Here is a 22,861-nt window from a genome sequence, read left to right on the forward strand (position 1 = left end):
GCCTAGAGCTTTAGAAATCAAAAGAATTCTTCTTTCTCTCTTAAAAAAATAACCTCCAAAGGTTTTGGATAGGTCATACCTATAAGCCAGAAACATCAATTAAATAGTGAGAGGTTAACTAAATAAGCATATATCATCAAACAAGTTGAGTTTATTAACTTGCTAGATGGTATGCACACGGTGTTTGGTGGTAGAGCACATTCTTTTGAAAGGAGGAGCTCCCTAACGTTCTCAGCCCTAACTGGTAGGGACCTTCACGCAAAGTGTGCAGAATGCTGCAGCGAGGCTCCTCACGGGGTTTCTGCCATGGGAGCATATTCACCCAGTGCTTTTCAAACTGCACTGGCTCCCGGTAGAGTACAGGGTCAGATTTAAGGTGCTGATCTTGACCTTTAAAGCCCTTCACGGCCTAGGACCCTCGTACCTACGGGACCGCCTCTCCTGGTATGCCCCACGGAGAGCCTCAAGGTCCATAGATAGCAACACCCTAGTGGTCCCGAGCCCTAAGGAAGTTAGATTGGCTTCAACCGGAGCCAGGGCCTTTTCAACTCTGGCTCCGGCCTGGTGGAACGCTCTGCCTCATGAGACCAGGGCCCTGCAGGATCTGATTTCTTTCCGCAGGGCCTGTAAGACAGAGTTGTTCCGCCTGGCTTTTGGCTTGGAGCCAATTTGATTCCCTCCCTCTCCTTCTTTTTTCCTTTCCTTCTCTTCCTGCGATGAGGCTACATTTTAATATTTTAATGCTTCAATATTTTAATGTTGTATTTTAATTTTGTTTTTAAGTTGTAATCATTCAACTTGTTTTTATTATTGCTTGTAAGCCGCTCTGAGCCTGGCCTTGGCTGGGGAGGGCGGGGTATAAATAAAAATTATTATTATTATTAAAGAAGCCACAACCCTTCTTCCAGTTGAGTAATTAGAGCACATCAGCTGCATTTGCCATCTGGAGTAAGCCATTCCCCAAAGGATAAGGGGCAGCGTTGCTAAGCTACACTCCTAGGGTGGAAGTCATTTGTAAGCAGCTGCAGCCAGGGCAGTGTCTCAAGATGTGGGCGAGGACCGTCGCAGCTCCCTATGCAGCTGGGGACAATTGCAGCAACGCTACCCCAGCCTAAAGTTAAAGCCAACTGTGGGGGTTTAGGATGAAAGCTTACTGAGTGAGATATTTAGTCTAGTTGTTCTGATTTTGAGTGGAGTGCCCTACATGGGTGGATGGAGCAGCCAAGTAATTCCGTTGTCCCCGAGAGGGGGCAATGACAATAAAGATATTATTATTATTATTATTATTATTATTATTATTATTATTAGTTCACTGCGGGCGCCAATCCCTGTGGACAAAGTGATGTCAGGCGGGGTTAGGGTATACATCTGCAGGTCTCTACCTTCCGATAGACTGCACCGATCACAGCTGTTTTAAGTCTCATCCCCGTCACAAAGCAGATGTGGAAGTACTGGTGGAGGACCAGAGTCTGCAGGCCGGTGGAGACGAAGAGGAGCGCTGTGTACAGGTAGCCTTGCCAATTGGGGGCGTTCTTGTCATTCACAAAGTTGATGAGCAACCTGCAAACGAAGCAGGCCGGGGGACATTTGAAAGGAAGCCAGCAAAAAGCTCTGCTTAGCCAGTGAGCGAGGGAAGTTCACCATGGACCTGTAGGGAACTGGAGATCATAGAATCATAGAACTCTACAGTTCTATGATTCTATGATCTCCAGTTCCCTACAGGTCCAAAGATGGCGTGGGCCTGCAGGGAAGCGAGACTGAAAACACTCTGGCCGTGAAACAGGTCCATTAAAGAGAGTGGGGGTGGAATTCCAACCAGCTCTTAAATGCAAACATTTTTGAAGTGGCTAACGAAAGAAACAGACGACAATACAATTTTACAGCTGCAAGGTCTCCTAAAATCCAATTAAATAGCTGCTAAAAAATATACTTGAACACATGGGCAAATTAAAAGTTTTTAAAAAATAAAAATCCTTGCCTGACACTTAATGGTATAGACCAGGCAAGCAGCCTGGGGAAAGCGTTCTGCAGAGCCACCACTACAGAGGCCATTGGCGACGCTTGATTATTTCAGAGTGCTGCCTTTGCTGTGCAATAACCCAGCCAGGGAGATTTAAAGTGGGGGAAATACATAACTTATGAGACCGGACAGACTTCCAAGCATGTCATGCATAAGGGAGGTTTTTGTGGGTTTGTTTATTTGGCTTTCTTACCCCTCCCTCCATCACCTTAGTAAGATTCCAGGGGTTACAATTATATAAAAATTAGAATCGGTTAAAACAATGTTCGTTCCAAAGTAAGTACGGTGTGGGCTTGCCACTGAGATTTCAGTACCTCCTTCCCAAATATTTCCTTTAAAATCGCATTGCCCGTGTTCTCTATCTAAAACTCCAGGGTGCAATGTTAAGAGAAAAGCACCGGGGTTTGATGGAAGAGCAAAATTTTTGCATTTATAAGGGTCAATCCCAGACAGCTCTGACTAAAAGCAGAAGGCGGAAGGCAATACAAAAGGCATCTTCCTGCTGGAGATCCTAGAGTGCTATTATGCACCAGAGAAGTTCATTTTGAACAAGATGAACAAATCGCTTGACTTTCATATGAAGCCCAGCCCATTTACATGGATCGCTGAGCAAACTTACTAGAGTTCAATCGCCATTTTATGTGAACAAAGTGTTCCTGCTCAAACACAGCCACATTGCCCTGCAGTGAAGGGGAAGGTCAGGAGAGGGTTAGCATGCCATCTTCAGGGAAGATGTTCTGTACCTTCTCACCAAGGAATGTTTGAAAATCTTCCAAGGGGATTGCCAAGAGTCCCTCCAAATGCTGTGAAAACCGCTGTCGTAAGTGGAGGAACAGAAACACCATGTAAACTCCTAGACAGCAGTTTTCCTAAGCATGCCAGACTGTATGAAATCTGGGGACATCTACTTCTGGTTCTGAGGAGTGTAAAAGTGGGAAATGGCTAGTTCAGGCATCCCCAAACTCGGCTCTCCAGATGTTTCGGGACTACAGTTCCCATCATCCCTGACCACTGGTCCTGTTAGCTAGGGATGATGGGAGTTGTAGTCCCCAAACATCTGGAGGGCCGAGTTGGAGGTGCCTGGGCTGGGAGACCAAAGTAAACCACTTTCTGCTTTATAAAAGGAAGAGGAGTATCAAAAGCAATCAAGCACCACCCATGGAAAAGTTTGATACCAGCAGCAACTATCCATGCACTCTACAGTGCTGGGAGCAAGACAGCGCTCTGCTTACCTTAAGAGTTCAGGTCCTGTAAACATCATAAGGTCATGGAAGGCCTTGAAGAGGAAGCTCATGAGGAAGTATGGCCCAAACGACTTGTATAACACCTTAGCAAGAGACGGCTCCTTGTCCCTTTGAGAAGGTTTGATGATCAGAGCTTCAGCTTCTTCCGTCACATCCCCGTTCGAGCCACTGGATTTTGTAGGTTTCTTGGGCGAGTACAGCATTGGCGTCGAGAGCCTATTGAAACAGAAGCGTCCAGAGATTCTGTATTCACTGGCATACTTCATTTGCACACAACGTGTACTTATGGTATTATCATATTTCTTTATTACAACTGTGGGGGGAAATGGTGTGGAACTCATCGCCGCCACTGCCCACTCCAGATATTGCTGGACTACAGCTCCTAACATCCCTTGAACGCTGGCCAGGAATTGGCAAGCCAACATCACCTGGTGAGCAAGTTTCTAACCCCAGGTGCAGGTCAGGTGCAGCTGTCCCCCTGGCCATTAGCTGCTGCTTTTTGCGAGGGATGGAGGGAGAGACAAGTGCGGTGGCTACATGCAAAAGGAGTCAAGTTGCCTGCATGCTTAGTAGCAGTATAGAAGAGAGAATTGCAGCAGCTTTACTTGCATGACAGGCTAGGCTTGCTGAAATACTCTCTGAGACGCCCTATGTATAGGGAGGTATATAAATTCAATAAATAATCATAATAATAATCTGTTAAAGGTGCACACACCCTGGCTTCTTTTGCATCTGGCTGCTTTAAATGAGAAGGAAATGGGTTTCGAAGTTATGCAAAGTCTTGCATCTGCAAGAAGGTCAAAGAAGAGGTGGGAAATGCCTTGGAGAGAAGCAGGCCTGTGTTCCTTGCAAATATGCTGTAAATCAGGGATCGGCAACCTAAGGCCCATGGGTGGCCCATGGGAGTCGTTTAACCGGCCCATGGACCCCCGCCGCCCGCTCAGGGACCCCCTCTGGCCGCTCAGTCGGCTCCCATGCGCCGCACTAAACCAGCACGGGGCAGAGTGGGGACCGCCTTCCGCGATGCTAGCCGGCTTCTCATTGGCTGCAGGAAGCTCCGGCCCACCGCGGCGTCTGTGGGGTTGTAAACCGGCCCAAGCCACAAAAACTCTTCCTACCCCTGCTGTAAATCATCCGTTAATTTTGGAACTGCCTGCATGCACCTGTGTTTTGGAGTCTGAGGCTTTGAATAGCTGCAAGGCAGGGTTTGCAATTCAGCTACTCATTGACTTTTTTCCCCTTCTCCCCTCTCCAGGACTCACCCAGCGTTTCTCGCCTTTTGCAGAGCCAGGACAGAAACGGTTGAGGAGCTCCCTGCCCCCCCCCCTCATTCTTTCTGTTTTAAAGACTTTGTTGTAGAAAGGAAGTTTACAGAGAAAATGAAAGGTGAAACCTCAGTGGAGTTATATACTGAGAATGATCTGCATTACCCCCTACAAGCCCCAGCCAGCACAAGGAAGGATAGCCCAGCAACATCTGGCAGCCACAGGCTCCCGTTCGGATTCTTAGTAGTTTAACACTGACGGTAAACTTAAAACACGTACGTTTTTGCCTTCGCATACTCCTTCGCCCAGTTCTGAACCATATCAGGCACCACTTCTTCAGATGTATCCTCCTTGTTTAACGACCACAGGTCTTTCGCTTCCAACGGCTGCCGATATCCCTGAACCATCAACCTACGTTAGAAAAAGCACAACTTTAACACCTTCTGCACCTGTGCGCATGCGCGCACAGTGAAATCTGGAAAGATACTTCTGGGTTTGCTGCATATACGTAACTGGAGGTGAAAGCATCTACAGTTACCACTGTATTTGTTTTCATGCTGCTTTTTAATAATAATAATATTGCATATTGCTTTGGGCAATGTCCAGTGGCAAAACCAGTTACAGAGAACTGCAAGTATATATAATCAGTATTTCTGTAGCAGAAACATGGGACTAATAAGCCACAAGGTGCACAAGCACAGCTCATATGAAATGCAAACATAGGTGCATGCCTTAGACCAGCAGCAGGAAACTTAAGCTCCACTAGATGGGTGCTGGACTAGAATTCCCATCATCCCGGATCATTGGCCATTGTGGTCAAGGACACCCCCATCCCTGCTTTAGATAAGAAAAGAGGAAGGAAGGAAGGAAGGAAGGAAGGAAGGAAGGAAAACAGAGAGAGAGTGAAAGAGAAAGAGAGAAAGAAAACAGCCAACCCACTGTCTTTGAGAATTTCAATGCTTCACCCCTCAAATATGCTGTTATTCATATGGTCATTGGTTTATTTCACTTGGAATTCTCGATACACAACCGTTTTTGTTTCTCATTTCTTTCTAAGGAGGAGCCAGTACCCAATATGACTTATATGTCAAACTGCCAAGGATAACAGAGCCTCAAGCAAGCCTTAAACAGGCATAGGGAAAATAGGTTGATGGAGCTCAAATGTGAACCATTTGTCCTCTTACCCAGTGATCCACCAGAATGTGATCCTGGACAGAAAAGAAGCGCTGGATTCCGGGCAGGGGTTCTAAGGAGTGAAAAATATTCAACCTGTTACAAATCTGATTTAATATTTCTGCTTTTCTGCAGAATGTAACATCCAGGTGCTTTTTTAAAAATCACAACAAAGCTTGCCATACCTAGTTTCTCATTTCCATCCCAAATTTTAGTTGTATTATACATGCTAACTTGCACACAAACACTAAGGGTTCCCATTTAACATTATGAATTCAGTTCAATAATGTGTGCCAAATTAAAACCAAGCACGTAGATGGTGCGTCTCACAAAACCCCAGCGTGTGTTTGTATATAACGCATGAGAAACATTTTCAAACAGAGCTCTCTAACAGCGATAGGGAGAAGTACCAGATTCGGGGGGAGGTGAGGTTTTATCATGCTGAAACCCCAAATTGGAGCCATTAGCTAATTCTCAGCTGCAAGGGCCCACTCCCTGCCTCTGCAATTAGACTCTAAGTTTTAAACAACAAGTTTGAGAAGACAGGAAGCTGCCTCAGAGCACCTCCTTTGCCTGTACCATGTCCCAAGGCTGACCCTGACATCTCCAGCTAAAGGCCCCCAATAGAAATCCTGGATGATGCTAGTATTATTTATGCATACAGGTAAGACTCCTCCAGGATTTCAAGCGGGGGCCTTTAGCTGGAGAGGCCAGAGGCCAAACTTGAGATCTTCTACATGCAATGCAGCTGGCTCTGTCTCTGAGCTATACTGCCCTTCACTCAAATCCTCCTGCCACAAACCGAAAAATATTCCGGTCAATTGGAATCAGTGCTGCTTGGCTCCAAAAGCACCTTAGCACACATATGGCAAGGACGTCAGCGGTTTTATTAGAGCTATCAGGAAAAACTTTCCCTTCCCCAGCGTCAGAAACCCGCAGCCAAACTAGAGAATATTCGGCGTCTCAGTCCCTCCTAACAGATTAAAGGCCCGGCCAATTATACAACATTAAGTCAGGGTTACGGAAAGGGCAGTCTCCCGGGTGGTGAGACATCGCTCAGTCCCTCACTTCCATTCTAGCTCAACGCCCAACCGCAGAGCTGAAAAGCAGCCGCCAACTTCAACTAAGAGCACATTGCCAAGGAGGAGAGCCCTTTGCACCAACCCTGATTGGCGCTCCCTTCCTGGAGTGGTGAGCACAAAAGCCCACGGTGACACTGCTCAAGTTTCTTTCCCCAGGAATGAGAAAGCTTATACTTTCTGTTCTGCAAAAGCTGTCTACTTATATGCCCAAAACAAATGAAATACCGTGAAAATCCCTGAAAAGAGAAGTAAAAAGGTAAAGGTAAAGGTAAAGGTACCCCTGCCCGTACGGGCCAGTCTTGACAGACTCTGGGGTTGTGCGCCCATCTCACTTAAGAGGCCAGGGGCCAGCGCTGTCCGAAGACACTTCCGGGTCACGTGGCCAGCGTGACATCGCTGCTCTGGCGAGCCAGAGCCGCACACGGAAACACCGTTTACCTTCCCGCTGGTAAGCGGTCCCTATTTATCTACTTGCACCCGGAGGTGCTTTCGAACTGCTAGGTTGGCAGGCGCTGGGACCGAGCAGCGGGAGCGCACCCCGCCGCAGGGATTCGAACCGCCGACCTTTCGATCGGCAAGTCCTAGGCGCTGAGGCTTTAACCCACAGCGCCATCTGTGTCCCCTGAAAGGAGAAGTAATCGACTAGAAATATTATCTTCTGGGAATGGATTAAATAATAAAAATCAAAAAGTTTAAGGAAAAATTTAGAAAAACCTAAAATTGAACAAAGCCTTAACGGAATGCCGGCTACAAACCTCATTTCACTGAACTATTCAGTTTCCTCAGAAGGAAATAGAAAAATCATAAACCTTAAATGACCAAAATTCAAAGAAAGGGGGTAGAACTCCCAAAAATTCTGAAGTATTATAATCCTAGCTCGACTTAGGTGAAGCGAAGGTCGTTTAAGGTTTATGATTTTTCTATTTCTTTCTGAGGAAACTGAATAGTTCAGTGAAATGAGGTTTGTAGCTGGCATCCCGTTAAGGCTTTCTTCAATTTTAGGTTTTTCTCATTTTTTTCCTTAATCTCTTTGATTTTTATTATTTAGTCCATTTCCATAAGATAATATTTCTAATCGATTACTTCTCGTTTCAGGGATTTTCTCAGTATTTCTTATGTTTTGTGCAATTTCTCGGTTCCGTGACTGTCTTTTTTTCTACTGCTGTCTACAGTCATATCTCGGGTTGAATATGCTTCATGTTGAGCGTGTTCGAGTTGCGCTCCGCGGCAACCTGGAAGTAATGGAGCGTGTTACTTCCGGGTTTTGCCACTCGCGCATGCGTGGACGCTCAAAATGACATCATGCACATGCGCAGAAGCAGCAAAAAACGACGCGTGTGTGCGCAGACGTGCCGTCTCTAGTTACGTTTGCTTCTGGATGCGAACAGGGCTCCGGAACGGATCCCGTTCGCATCCCAAGGTACCACTGTACTTATATGACAGCTTTTGCCAACCTGCCGCTCTCTAGCCCTGGCTGGCTCTTGCCGCCAGACAGCTTCCACCAACACCCCAATCCCAGCAACCATGAACCTGTCTCGGCCTCTTGGCTTCACAACTACCTCACTTGGCCTGTTCTTATCACCACCACCACCTGCAGGAATTTCGGCTGGGTCCGGGAAAGGGAAGAGGGCTGCTTTGGCCACACAGAGCCAAGCCGAGCGAGAACTCGCTGCTCCTGGCCCAGTGACACAACACATTATAAAGTTATTTCTTTGGGCCGGAGACAAGGCACCCTCTGTCCTTGCTTTCCGTTGAACAGACCAGAGTGTCCCTAACTTATCAAACAGCCGCTGGAGCCCCAACTGCCCTATTAATCATCTGCGTCTGGAAGCCTGTTTACATATGGCAGGGCTTGTGAGGTCAAAAGCAACACATTGAGGCATGGTGGTCCCCACCCTCTGGGTGAAGGCGGAAAGCAGCAGCTAAAAAAACAAAAGCCAATATTCTCTTATGTATCATCTCAGACGGATGAAACCAGGCACAAGTTATGCTTTGATTTAAAAGCAAGGGGAAACAGCAGCCGCTACCACCCACCCGACTATGATTATTATTTCCAAAGGAATGCCAAGATCTCCCCGATTCCTTTCCTAACTTTGGCACAGCCAGCACAACCACCTCTTGGTTACCAAGAGCGTTGTTATGAAGTATAGAAGGCCAAGCACTTCCCACATTATCGCATTCCTTCGTATGCTCAAGTTTTCCATGGAAGCACACCATACGGACAACTCCCAAAAGTAATAGAAAGCAGATCTGCATGGAAACCCCTCTGAACTACCAGAACAGCGAGTGGCCATTGATGAATATGGCTTAAAGGCAGTGAGATTCTCAGTTCTGGATCTGAGAAAAGGAGGAACAGGCACAACGGGACGGGTAGCCTAGGCCGCCTGCTCGCCAGCCCCACCAGCATTTTGCTATCTATCAAAACTAAGCTACTTGCAAGAGCCAGAGAGCAAGATTTTATCTGCCCCAGGGATCAAAAGAGGCAGAGAATAGGCTGAAGACAAATATTTATGTTGGCAGAAGTCAGTGGCAACAGGTCAAACACGATGAAGGGCTTTGACTGCTCTTTCTGACTGATTGCATTCCTGTTAGGAAGAAATGCCTCCCCTTTGAAATGAATCAATTCACGGCAAAACAGTCGCTGTAACCGAAAAGACCCGAGTTCAGGTTCCAAGCAAATTCTGCCTTGGATTATATTACCATTCATTAGTGTCTTCATTAAGATATATTACTCAAATAATATAACTCTAAATGGGCGGCAGCAGCAGCAACAACAATTGCCATAATCTCTTCAGGTTTGCAACCACTAAGGTGAGGTAGCTCTCTACTAACAAACAGGGAACTGAAAGCAAGTCCCTAGAGTGTGTAAGATTTGAACACAGGCCTTTCCTTCTGGAGAACATTTCTAACCTAGAAGTCATAGCCAGTTTTTAACCAGAATAACTGCTAACTTGTTCTGTTTACCTATTAAGAGTATTGTTTGCCACAGTTTCCATTTAGGAAGTGTGTTCTACCGCAGTGTGCAATCAGCCAGCAGCGCTACAGGGACAAAACCACCGTAAGAATTCGCAACCATTACAGGGGTTCTTCAAGCACTACATCAAGTGGTGGTTGGGGAATAACAAAAATAAGACTAAAGGAATCTTGGGTTCACATATTCTATTCTTCCTTGGCACCCCGAGATTAGCAACTTCTCAAACCTGGTTTCATAGTTTACTAATTGAAAGAACTGGGAAAGTATAAATTGCTACCGAATCAGGAAGTCATCGATCAGTGGCTGGGTTGGGCAATCATTCCAGGGTATCCTGGCTTATTTCTCTTAATTCGTTAACCTGATGCCATTAATACACAGTTCCCCTTTTTCAAATGTAACAGGGAACTCTGGCTTAATAAAAGCAAGGATCATAGAACCATAGAATTGTAGAGTTGGAAAGGACGTCAAGGATCCTCTAGTCCAGCCTTTCTCAACCTGTGGGTCCCCAGATATTGTTGAACTACAACTCCCATCTCCCCTAGCTAGCAAGGCCAGAGCTCAGGGATGATGGGACTTGTAGCCTAACAACATCTGGGGACCCACAGGTTGAGAACCGCTGCGTCTAGTGCAACCCCCTGCAATGCAGGAATATGCAGCTGTCCCGTATGGGGATTGACCCTCCAACCTTGACGTTATTCCCATCATCCTTGACCACTGGTCTTGCTAGCGAGGGATGATGGGAGTTGTAGTCCAAAAACAGCTGGAGGCCCAAGGTTGGGGGACACTGCTCTAACCAACTGAGCTACCCAGCGACAGTGTGCTGAAACCAGCATGCAGCGGGAAGGAGAATCATCGTCTGAACTGAGCCACTGTGTGCAAGGAAGGAGGAGTGTGTGCAAGCCAAAAGCTTGTTCTCGTGTATGTCTGAATGCCCCTGCTGGCTGCAGCTCAGAGCATCTGTTTTGCATGCTGAAGGTCCCAGCTTCAACCCTCAATGGCATCTCCTGTTGGGCTGGTAAATAATTCCTTCCTGAAATCCTGAAGAGCTGCGGCTGCTGCTGCCAGTCAGTGTAGAGAATTCTGAGCTAGATGGACCAATGGGCCTGACTTGGTATAAATCAGATTCTTATGGGTGGTCTGCAAGTAACTTTTATTCAAAGTACAGTCATACCTTGGAAGTCGAACAGGAATTCCGTTCAACTTCCAGAAGTCCGTTCAACTTCCAAAATGTTCGCAAACCAAAGCGCTGCTTCTGATAGGCTGCAGAAAGCTCCTGCAGCCAATCAGAAGCAGTGGAAGCCCCGTCGGACGTTTGGCTTCCAAAAATAGTTTGCAAACTGCAACGGTCACTTCCAGGTTTGCGGCGTTCAGGAGCCAACACGTTTGGTAACTAAGCTGTTCAAAAACCAAGGTACGACTGTATACCTGCTGAAATTAATGACTGTGACTAAGTTAGGTATGTAGATTTTAGCTAGTCTACAATCGGGAAAAGTAAGCTGAATAGCGATGACTGCTCCTCTTTTTCCAGTTTTATCCCTCCGCTTGGTCCCAGCTCAAACTCCCAAACCAGCTCACCTGTTCACTAAAATCAGTATCATGGTCTAGTTAAGCAAATACATAAACCACCAGAGGCCATTTAAGTCCACAAGGTACATCACCATGTAAAAATAAGAACTCGCAACTATGGACCTAATTAAGAGCTAAATCACAACTGTCAAGCCGGGGAAATGGTACTAATCCCACGAAACAGAGAGAAGGCCTGTGCACAAACGAGATAGCAGAAATGACCCCTTCCCAGTTCATGAGCCTCTTTGCAGAGATTTTTGAACAACAGCTTAGGATACACAGACACACAAGTTTCCACACTGCAGTATTTATAGGACCAGAAAATAGGAAGAAAATGACCTTTAAGAAACAAAACCACCACCAACAATTCGGCCAATAAACTTGCTTCTTTCTGGAAACTCTAAGAAGAGAGTTCCAGAATTCTTATTTTAAGAATTTGTTTGCATATAACATGGTCAAACAAAATCATTAGAAGAAAACTGGTAAGAACATTGGCAGGGTTACTGTAATAACCTGCAGTTTTAGAGGAGTATATATTTAAAGTGGATGAATAAATGAGCAAATTAAGTTAATTTGGATATGCAGAATGTATTAAAAAATACATTTAAGGAACCGCAGAAAAAAGGGGAAGGAAGACAAGTTTTCAAATGTTAAAATGAGTATAAAATTACTGAAATGTATAAAATTGAAAATCAAGCAATCACAAAATTATTAGAAGCAACCTACTTAAGCAAATTCCCAGGCATCCCTCAGAGAGAAATTACTTACAGGGTCATGAACTGTTTCCGAAAACAAAGGCGGCCTCTCAGGAAAACAGGATAATATCAGCTGGATTAGCACCAAAGTGAAATAGATGTAGAATGTAATATAACGAAAAACATCAACTTCAGAACCCTAGAAGAAGACATTAAATGCTGTGGTTAGCGGACTGACAGAAACCAGCAAAAGAACGTGCGTCGTAGAGAAAGGAGATGGAGAAAACTCTCTCATCAATACTTGGGCGCATCAGACAAAATTGATCAGCAGGAGATTCAGGGCAGAGATAAAGAAGGGCGTCTCCACACAGGGTGTAACTAATTTATGGAATATGGTACGCCATAAAACGTGCTGACTGCCACAGTTTTAGAAGGTTTTGAAGGGGGTTAGAGAAGTCCAATGAGGAGGAAGAGAAGGGGATTCCAATGGCTATTATTCCATGACAATCTATAGCATGGGTAGGCAAACTAAGGCCCAGGGGCCGGATCTGAACCAATTGCCTTCTAAATCCGGCCCGCGGACGGTATGGGAATCAGCGTGTTTTGACATGAGTAGAATGTGTCCTGTGTCCTTTTATTTAAAATGCATCTCTGGGTTATTTGTGGGACACAAGAATTCATTCTTCCCCCCACAAAATATAGTCCGGCCCCCAACAAGGCCTGAGGGACAGTGGACCGACCTCCGGCTGAAAAGGTTTGCTGACCCCTGATCTATAGACTCGCCATGTTCGGAGGCAGCTCTGCACACACCTGAGAATGAACCATTTCCTCAAGGGTTGTTTTGTTTTTCATTATTTACTTGTTTTTATCCTGCGCTTTATTCTGTGAACCACCCTGAGAGCTTATGATGAGGGGTGGTATAGAAATAATAATAATAATAATAATAATAATAATAATAATAAATGTAAAAAAGCTGTAGCAAATGGAAGTGTTTGCGTTTTACAGCATGCTAGAATGTGCATGCGCATGCACGCACTAGCTAACACATCTTAAAAAAATAAAAACGCAGAAAATTCTCTGCATAATGATCAGGAGAAAGAACAAAACATTTCCCCAGCTCTTTCAACAGCCGCTGTATCTCTAAACTGCACTTCCAAGGAGGCTGCAGGGCCGTTTTGATAGTCCCTTGACAAGCTCATCCAGGCTTTGATTTGAGTTTCAAACAAAAAGGAAAAAAGGAAAGCGAGCACACTTTAGTGGCCTTTAACGCTTCGGAATGAGGTTTAATGGGTCATTAACTCACTTGTGTGGCTGCACAGAGCTTGCCAAGAATCCCGAGTTAAATCATTAAACAAGCAACTGGTTCCCTTCACGATTCCAAAGAGTCATCTGTGCTTAGCGGAGGCTGCTTACCGTACTCGAGGCGTGCATAATTTTGGATCTAAAAGTTACGGTGGCGCACAGGAGCGCAATAAGCCAGAAGAGCAACATGACTCCTGAAGACTGGGCTCCTTTCATCCTCTCGTACTGTATCAAAAATGTGGCAAGCAGCTGTGGAGATATCAAAGGGCAGGAGATTACTGTTCCATCAGAACGATGATGGCAAAGCAAAAAGAGAACAAGGCCACAAATCCTCCCCTTGGGACACAGCTCAGTTGGTTAGAGCATGGGGCTGATAATGTCAAGGTTGCAGGTTCGATCCCCATATGGGACAGTCATATATCCTTGCATTGAAAAGGGATTAGACTAGATGATTCTGAGGGTACCTTCCAACTTTATGATATTTATTGATCCACAGTTGTACCTTGGTTTTCAAACAGCTTAGTTTCCAAATGTTTCGGCTCTCGAACGCTGCAAACCTGGAAGTGACTGTTCTGGTTTGCAAACTATTTTTGGAAGCCGAATGTCCGACGTGGCTTCCATGTCTTCCGATTGGCTACAGGAGTTTCCTGCAGCCAACCAGAAGCCCGCTTTGGTTTCCGAATGTTTTGGAAGTCAAATGGACTTCCGGAACAGATTCCGTTTGACTTCCAAGGTACGACTGTATTTTTTTTAGACATAGTTTTTATTGATTTTCACAGGTTTTAAAAATTTACTTATATTTCAACATACGTTTTTCTTAAAATTTTGACTTCCTGCTCTTACTTCCGTGATGTTCTTATTTCCACCTTATACCTACTGCTTTATATGACAAACTTTGATATAATACAATTATCCTCTATTTCACTTATCATTGTTTTCATTCTGCGCATGTGATTCGAACCCTGCCGGTGTTTTCATTTGACTATAACTGTATTTCAAATAGTGCGAAAAGGGTCTCCACTCTTCCATAAACAGTTGATCACTTTTATCACTGTATATTTCGCCATTTCCGCTGTAGTCCATTAGATTTCGCCATTTCTGCATAGTCCATTAACTTTTGAAGCCATTCCTCCTTGGTTCTCTGATCAGGCGTTGTGCAGGAATCCGATCTGGTGAGGCTGCACCAAGGCAGCAACAAACTACTGCCGGGATTTACAATCGGGACACAAGCATAATGAGGTTTCCTACAAGTGGAAACGGCTCGTTTTAGCTGTCCCCATTGTCCTTGGTTACAAACAAAACAAGTTCCGCTGCTAAAATGAAGCTGCAGAAGAATAAAGCATCATTTTCACTCACCATTGTTATGCCCAAAATCGTAGGGCTGACTAAAAAAACAGGAGCTCGGAAAATGTTGTGACTTCTTTCCCAGAAAGAGTAGAAAAGGTCTGCCCAGCAGACTATCCACAATAAGAGGCCCAAGGCCTGAAACAGGAAAAAAAGAGATTTGTTTTCAGATAAATGGTCCTCATGAAACAAAGAATTAGGAGAACAGGGTCTCTTAGCAGCATTTTGTATGGAGCTGCTTTGGACTGGGCTGGTGGAACAATTGATTCTGAAGACTTTAGCTTTCATATACAGTGGTGCCTCGCAAGATGAAATTAATTCGTTCCGCAAGTTTTTTCTTCTTGCGAGTTTTTCGTCTTGCGAAGCACGGTTTCCCATAGGAATGCATTGAAAATCAATCAATGCGTTCCTATGGAGACCGTCCGGGGACAGAGGGGAAGGCGCGCGCCTTCCCCTCTGTCCCCTCTTTTGAAGCAAGGGGCGGCAACGGGGAGAAGATCGCTTCTCCCCGTTGCCGCCCCTTGGTTCAAAAGGGGTCCAGGGAGAGAGGGGAGGGCGCTCCTTCCCCTCTGTCCCCTCTTTTGAAGCAAGGGGCGGAGGGGAGAAGATCGCTTCTCCCCGTTGCCATCCCTTGGTTCAAAAGAGGGGACAGAGGGGAAGGCGTGTGGGCCTTCCCCTCTGTCCCCGGAGATTGTGGGGCTGGCAACGGGGAGAAGCGATCTTCTCCCCGCCGCCCCTTGCTTCATTAGAGGTCCGGGGACAGTGGGGAAGACGCGTTTTGCGAAGCAAGCCCATAGTCTTGCGAAGCGGCTAAGAAAACGAAAAACTCCTTCGTCTAGCGAGTTTTTCGGCCTCCGAGGCGTTCGTCTTGCGGGGCACCACTGTATATCATGCAGACCCTCCAAGTGTCCCTATTTTCCAGGGGCTTAAGAGAAGCCATCCCAGTTTCTGATTTGATTCTGGAATGTCCTGCTTTTCCTTAGGATATCCCTATTTTCACTGGAGATATGTTGGAGGGTATGAAGTTATCCAACACCCGCCTCCCCCTAAGCCGTCTGAAAGCATTCCTGTATAGGGAAGTTGTTAATAATAATAATAATAATAAATAATAATAATAATAATAATTTATTAATACCCCACCCATCTGGCTGAGTTTCCCCAGCCACTCTGGGCGGCTTCCAATCGAGTGTTAAAAACTATACAGCATTAAATTTTTAAAATGTTTAATGTTTTATTATGTTTTTATATATGTTGGAAGTCTTCCCAGAGTGGTTGTGGCAACCGAGTAAGATGTGTGGGGTATAAATAGTAAAATTATCATTATGGAATGGGACGGAGCATGCATGCACCACTTACTGTTTTGGCTTTGTTGAGATGCGACATTTGGATGTATCCCCTGTCATGGCGCTGGAGGTACACGAAGTAGATTGGGAAGCAAGCCCAGAGGTAAATGCAAGGGATCCAGGTGAGGACGGTTTTCTGAAAGCACTTGGTGAAGTCTGGGTTCTCGGTGTACCATGTTAAATTCCAGTCCTGAGAAAAGAAGGGAACGGGTTATCACGCTGTAGAGTTTGCAGGAGGCCCTGGGTTTAACCCTCAGCATCTCCAGGTGGGGCTGTGAATGTTCCCTGCCTGAAACCCTGGAGAGCTGCTGCCAGTCGGTGCAGACAATACTAAGCTCCATGGGCCTGTGGTTTGCCTCTGCATAAGACAGTTTCCTCTGCTCCCGCTTCTTGCAGGCCACCTGGAGAGCCTTCAAATCAAAAGGCAGGATAGAATCATAGACTTAGAAGGGAGTGTGAAGGTCATCTGGTCCAAACCCCTGCAATGCAGGACTCGAACCCACGACCATGAGACTAAGAGTCTCACGCTCCACCGACTGAGCTATCTCAGGAATGCCATTTGGCCAAAAGTTTTATGAATCGATTGATCAATCGCCGCCAAATGAACAACAACAGTGGTACAAATCAGTAGCATTATTCTCTTGTGGTGACACTGAAAGGTCAATGAAAGTAAATACATTGAGGATTGGGTCCTGCTGATAAGCAATGCTACTTGGTGGGGTACGTATGCCTTTAACGGCTGAAGGGCAAAGAGGAAGCCCAAAAAGCAGTGAAGATTTTCTTTCCAGCATGGAAATGCGAGGAAGCGAGAGAGCTGCACCCACTGAATACCCTCCTTGTAGGTGATAAAGGTAAAAAAGATGCTGTCAGGAGAAGGCGAATCTCCTTATCAGCAGATATATTTATGTAATTAAGTTAGCACTGGCATGCTTCCTCCCTGTCTAAAACCCCAGAGAGCCACTGCCTGTCACTGTAGAGAGAAACTAAATGCACCAATGAGCTTTTTCAATCGCCTTTCTATTTCAATTGGAGGGGGTTCTTACTTCCTTGCCTGGGCCTTTGCTGGAGACATGGGACTACATTTCCTTGCAAGTGGGTGGCTGTGTGTTTCTGGGGAGGTGTCTACTGCTCTTCTATTTAAGCTTGCTCTGGCTCTATTTATACTTGAAACTATATCTGCACTTAATATGCTGCTTATACCTTCACTGCTACTGCCCCACACTGCTAGTTGTGTCTGCTACAGCTTTTGCTTCTATCAACTGACAAATTTATATTGCTTACTGTTTACTGATACGGCTGTGCCAATGCTTCTCTATTTACGCTGTTTGCTGCTGTGTATTGCCTGCAATACTCTTGTCAACAAATGACAAGAGATAATCTAGAGATTAGATTTTACTGAGATGCTGCAACTTTACTCAGGACTGATGCTATCACTGCTGCTGGGGGAAACAGAGGAAGAATTTGGAAGCGAGATTTGTTTTCCGTTTCTGAAAGCCACTTTTTAACTCTCGGGTTTCTGGCGTGACAGGCAAGGAGCATCAAAGCGAAGTTACTGAGACCAGACACAGTCTTTGGGCAAGAAAACTTTTAAGGGAGGCTCCTCTGCTCGCTTCCTGTTCCTCTGTCTCATTAGCCTGAGGCCAGACAAACCGGGTGCAACAGGGTCACCTGCTGTATTGTTGTGCCAAACCATTTGCTTGGTGGTTTTCCTGTCTGTCTGGTTCATGCCAACTCAGAAACATTATGCTCCTCCAGTCGTGTGCAAGTCAAGTCTCCAAACACTGACCTAAAAATTCACTGCTCCACTCATAAAGTGAGTTATTTTGTCGCTTAAAAACAGCAACAACAATCAACAACACAAGTGGGCTTAAAGGCCCATCTAGCTCAGTACAGTCAACACTGACTGGCAGCATCTCACCAGGGTTTCAGGCAGCAATCTCTCCCAGCCCTACATTGGGTTGCCAGGAAACAAACCTGTGTCGTTCTGCATACAAAGCAGGTGCTCTGTTGTTGATCAACAGCCATTCTCCAAAAAAGAAAAAAGAAAACGAAACATCGAGTTTTGCAAAGCTTTCCTACTAGGTAATCTATAGAGCGATTCTGACTTGTCACAGCCACTCGGGCAAATGGTAATTCACACCATTTCCCTGGCTGCCTCGCCTCAAAAGGCATATTTGTAAGAGTTGGGAAAGGTTCGGAGAAGGGCAACAGGGGATGGAGCGGCTCCCCGACAAGGAATGGTTGCAGATGTGAATGAGAGGAGACGCGATAGAGGTGGATTAAATTGTACGTGGCATAGAACAGTAGCAGACAGAAAGAAAGTTTCCCTCCTCCTCTCTCATAGCGCTAGAACTCGTGGACATGCAATGAAAGTGAACGCTGGGCGATTTGAGATGGATAAAAGAAAATACTTCTTTAGGCAGTGCATAAACTATGGAGTTCTCACACACAGGTGGCAGTGATGGCCCCCAATTTGGATGATTTGTAAAAGAGCACTGGACAAACATGAGGAGGAGCTATGATGGCGATGCTCTGCCCCCAAACCTGGAAACAATATGCTTCTGAACACCCCTTGCTGGAAACCACAGGAGGGGAAGAGTATTCTTGTGTCCGGGTCCATAAGCATCTGTGTAGCCACGATGACTACCCAGATGTGGGAACAGATGGGTCATTGGCCTGTTCTTATGGATGTGTGTACCTGGATGCCAAAGCTTAGACCAGCCTTCCCTAACCTGTTCCCTTCAGATGTTTGGGCCCAACACCCATTTTCCCTAGCCAATAAATGGTCAGGGTTGAAGGGAATTGTAATCTCAACACATCCCGAGGTCACCAAATTGTGGAAAGGTGGTGTTGGTGTTGGTGCATTCCATGGGGAAAACCACCCTGCATCTTCAAAAGTAAAAGGTAAAAAAAAAAAAAAAGGGTAAAGGCCCCCTGGATGGTTAGGTCCACTCAAAGGCAACTACAGTGGTGCCCCGCAAGACGAACGCCTCGCAAGACGGAAAACCCGCTAGACGAAAGGGTTTTCCATTTTGGAGGCGCTTCGCAAAACGAATTTCCCTATGGGCTTCCTTCGCAAGACAAAAGCCCAGAGGGAAATCTCCGGGACAGCGGGGAAGCGCAGCGCGTCTTCCCCACTGTCCTCGGACCTCCTCTGAAGGCTGGCGGTGGGGCGGAGAGACCTCCTCCCACTGCCAGCCTTGGGATGGCTGCTCTGAAGGCTGGCGGTGGGGCGGAGAGACCTTCTCCCCGCGCCAGCCTTCGGATGGCTGTTCTGAAGACTTGCGGTGGAAGGAGGGTTTTCCTTCCCACCACCAACTTTCAGAATGCTGTTCTGAATGTTGGCGTGGGGAGGAAAAACCCTCCTCCCACCGCAAGCCCCGGGAACAGAGGAGAAGCGCTGCGCGCCTTCCCCTCTGTTCCCGTACCTGTCCTGAAGGCTTGCGGTGGGGAGAAAAGCCCTTCTTCGCACCGCCAGCCTGGCAAGCGGTCTCCATAGGAACGCATTAATTGATTTTCAATGCATTCCTATGGGAAACCGTGCTTTGCAAGACGAAAAACTCGCAAGAAGAAAAAACTTGTGGAACGAATTAATTTCGTCTTGCGAGGCACCACTGTATGGGGTTGCAGCGCTCATCTCGCTTTCAGGCTGAGGGAGCCGCCGTTTGTCCACAGACAGCTTTCCGGGTCATGTGGCCAGCATGACTAAACCGCTTCTGGTGCAACGGGACACTGTGACAGAAGCCAGAGCAGCGCACGGAAACGCCGTTTACCTTCCCACCGCAGTGGTACCTATTCATCTACTTGCAATGGCTTTCGAAATGCTAGGTTGGCAGGAGCTGGGACAGAGGAAAGGGAGCTCACCCCATCACGGGGATTCAAACCACCAACCTTCTGATCAGCAAGCCCAAGAGGCTCAGTGGGTTAGACCACAGCACCACCCGCGTCCCATCTTCAAACGTACACTGGCGTCTTCAAAAGCACACCTAGAAGCCGCGCCAGAGTGCTAATCAAATTGGCAGTAACAGATATTATCAAGATTCTAGCCAACTCCGTTCAGCAACCCTGTAATTATACAATTGCTTCCTACCCTGCAAGATTTCACCTGTAAGCAGCTCTGCTCTCTATGAAGCCTATCAAATTCTATGCTGTGGGTTCTTCCAGCATTGCAAGAGGCTGCAAGGAATTTCACAGCACCAGCCTGATTTCAGCAAGGGGAGGACGCCCAGCAAAAAAAGCGCCGTCCAGATCGCACCCACTGAGTTTTTGCGCTTGTAATGACACAGCATCCGATTACTTCACAGCAATGCCAGAAATGCCCTAACGAGATTAGCTTAGCTCTCCCGGTAGCCCCTCCAAAACCCTGTGAGAGAGATTTGCTGGCTATTTTTAATTATGAGCAGAGCGTGGGCAAAGGGAAAGCTATTTTAATGGAAAAAACAAAAGATTAAAAAGCTCCCACCCAATTGAGCAGCAAGCCAACCGTAACTGAAGGAGGGATGGTGAGAACAGAGAAAGTACCTTCTAAAGGAAATGGGAAGTTGGATCAAAATTCAACAGAGATTTATTCATTTATTTATTAAATCTGTACACTACCCTTCATCTAAAGATCAAAGGTCAGTTCACGACACACACTCTTGTTTTTGACGGAGACACCTTCTGAGGCTTCTATAAGCCAGGGTAAAGAAGGTACACGAAACCTTCCCAAATGAAAAAAGACAAGGGTTCTGGACATGATGTCTGTGTCTGCAGTGTAGAATGGTCTCCTGTCCCGTCCCATGCATAGAATTTGGTGCCCAAAGATGGGGATAGAGATGTACTGGCACGAGGCAGGCAAGGGATTCAGTGCCCGATGCAACTCCTTGTCCTTTACTCATGGTTGTCCATATCTATTTGATTTTTTTATTGTGTGCAATCCCAGGATTGAACACAAAGAAAACAATGTCTGAAAAATTAAAAATTAAAATCAGGCCAAAGGACAGCACAGGTGGTGGCAATTCATCAATTCCAGGTGGTCAAAACAAAATCAGCCACCCTGAAAAGCCTGGGTGAAGAGGCACATATTCTGCAAGTTCCCATCACTTCAGCTCCCCTAGCTCCCCTATTCTCCTGTTCTCGGTTTAGAAATTCCAAATTCTTGGAGAACCTGAGGAGAAGAGTATACAAATGACGCAAAATAACAGTGTGCTATTTCAGCACCGTTACAAAACACACACAACAACTCTAAAACAATTTCATAGTTTCGTAGCACATCTAGCAAAGGGCATTTAAGGATCACCTCTCTGCAATGAGGACAGAGTTTATTCTTCACGGAAATCACGGCTGATATCTCCACCTTTTCAGAGACTCATACAGCCTGGTAGCTTTCATAATCTCTATACAAACACACAGGTTTTGGGTGACAGCTTTCCTTTTGGTTTAAGTGGAGAGTTGTAGTTCAGTCATTGGACGAGGAGTACAAAGTACCTTTGCGGCTTTTGTTAAGTCTGCACTCCATGGTGGGTGCTGCGCTCACAAGCCTTCCAGCCTGATCCCGGGAATGCATACACTGAAATAAATCCCATCGTGTTCAACAGGACTTAAAAGCGTGTATAGAATTTCACTCCCCTAACCGCATGTCTTTTGCAGCGAAGGCTTCTTGGCTATTGCTATCCCACGCCTACAGCATTCCTTGCAGGATTTGTGATGCAACACACAGCTTACGTTACAGAGCATATCAACACTTAGCTTTAAGACAGTTGGTTCTGTTGTGTACCAATTTCACCCTCTTGCCATCAAGCTCCCCGCCCCTTGCCCTGTTGGGAAAAGGAAATCCTGGTCTGAACAAAAACTCCAGAGATCAAGTAGAGAATAAAACAAGTTTGTCCAGCCAAGTTCAACTCAGATTCACTGAAGTCAACAGATCTAAGTTAGCCATGTTCATCGGGTCCACTGAGTAGGACTAAGATAGGATAAAGGTAAAGGTAAAGGTACCCCTGCCCGTACGGGCCAGTCTTGACAGACTCTGGGGTTGTGCGCCCATCTCACTTAAGAGGCCAGGGGCCAGCGCTGTCCGGAGACACTTCCGGGTCACGTGGCCAGCGTGACATCGCTGCTCTGGCGAGCCAGAGCCGCACACGGAAACGCCGTTTACCTTCCCGCTGGTAAGCGGTCCCTATTTATCTACTTGCACCCGGAGGTGCTTTCGAACTGCTAGGTTGGCAGGCGCTGGGACCGAGCAGCGGGAGCGCACCCCGCCGCAGGGATTCGAACCGCCGACCTTTCGATCGGCAAGTCCTAGGCGCTGAGGCTTTAACCCACAGCGCCACCTGCGTCCCCACTAAGATAGGATACAACCCATTAAAAATAATAACTTTATACCCCAGCCTGTCACCCAGCAACCTGCTTAGAATTCATCCACGGGGAGATTAAGCCCAGAATGTGAGCTTCCTTCTCACAGAATAAGCACGCCCCAGCTTACGTGATTGCAGCAATTATATAAAAGGGGAGGGGAAAACCAAAGACTTTGTTAAATGAGGAAGCGGGGGAAGATTTTTAAAGACATGAATGCTCAGAGCTAAAAGAAGGACAAACGCAAGGGACTATATTTGCACAATGGGGCAACGGGAAGATAAGAGAATGGAAGCCGTTTTTGCATGACCTGAATCTGCACTCCTTTGTTGACAGCTCTGCAGATGTTAAGAGGAGCCTCTGGAAAGTAGAGGAGGGGTGAAGGCATGACAGCTCACATTTTTTTTAGCGGTGGGTGACCCTGGGTGAACCCGGCGCCGAGTGAAGCCTCACATAACCTTCCCAGGGGCTGAATATAGCAAGGCATCTTTCACTCCCCAGCCTATGCCTGACGTTTGAGCAC

At 46.3% G+C, this 22,861-nt stretch overlaps 1 protein-coding gene across 5 annotated transcripts in view; it reads right to left on the reverse strand.

Annotated features, from left to right (window-relative positions):
- Positions 1 to 22,861, reverse strand: part of LOC310831099 (multidrug resistance-associated protein 1-like) — a 78,810-nt gene that overhangs the window by 39,904 nt on the left and 16,045 nt on the right. For all 5 annotated transcript variants that reach the window (XM_083711270.1, XM_083711269.1, XM_083711268.1 and 2 more), the window contains exons 2-9: positions 16,022 to 16,198; positions 14,678 to 14,803; positions 13,433 to 13,570; positions 12,093 to 12,218; positions 5,714 to 5,775; positions 4,809 to 4,940; positions 3,253 to 3,480; positions 1,383 to 1,560 (exon numbers count right to left, since the gene is read on the reverse strand). In XM_083711270.1, the coding sequence (XP_083567396.1) occupies positions 1,383 to 1,560; positions 3,253 to 3,480; positions 4,809 to 4,940; positions 5,714 to 5,775; positions 12,093 to 12,218; positions 13,433 to 13,570; positions 14,678 to 14,803; positions 16,022 to 16,198 (1,167 nt within the window). The remainder of the gene's footprint in view (positions 1 to 1,382; positions 1,561 to 3,252; positions 3,481 to 4,808; positions 4,941 to 5,713; positions 5,776 to 12,092; positions 12,219 to 13,432; positions 13,571 to 14,677; positions 14,804 to 16,021; positions 16,199 to 22,861) is intronic.

The sequence above is a fragment of the Podarcis gaigeae genome (genome assembly GCF_964106915.1).
Source record: "Podarcis gaigeae genome assembly, chromosome: 14".
Classification (NCBI taxonomy): domain Eukaryota; kingdom Metazoa; phylum Chordata; class Lepidosauria; order Squamata; family Lacertidae; genus Podarcis; species Podarcis gaigeae.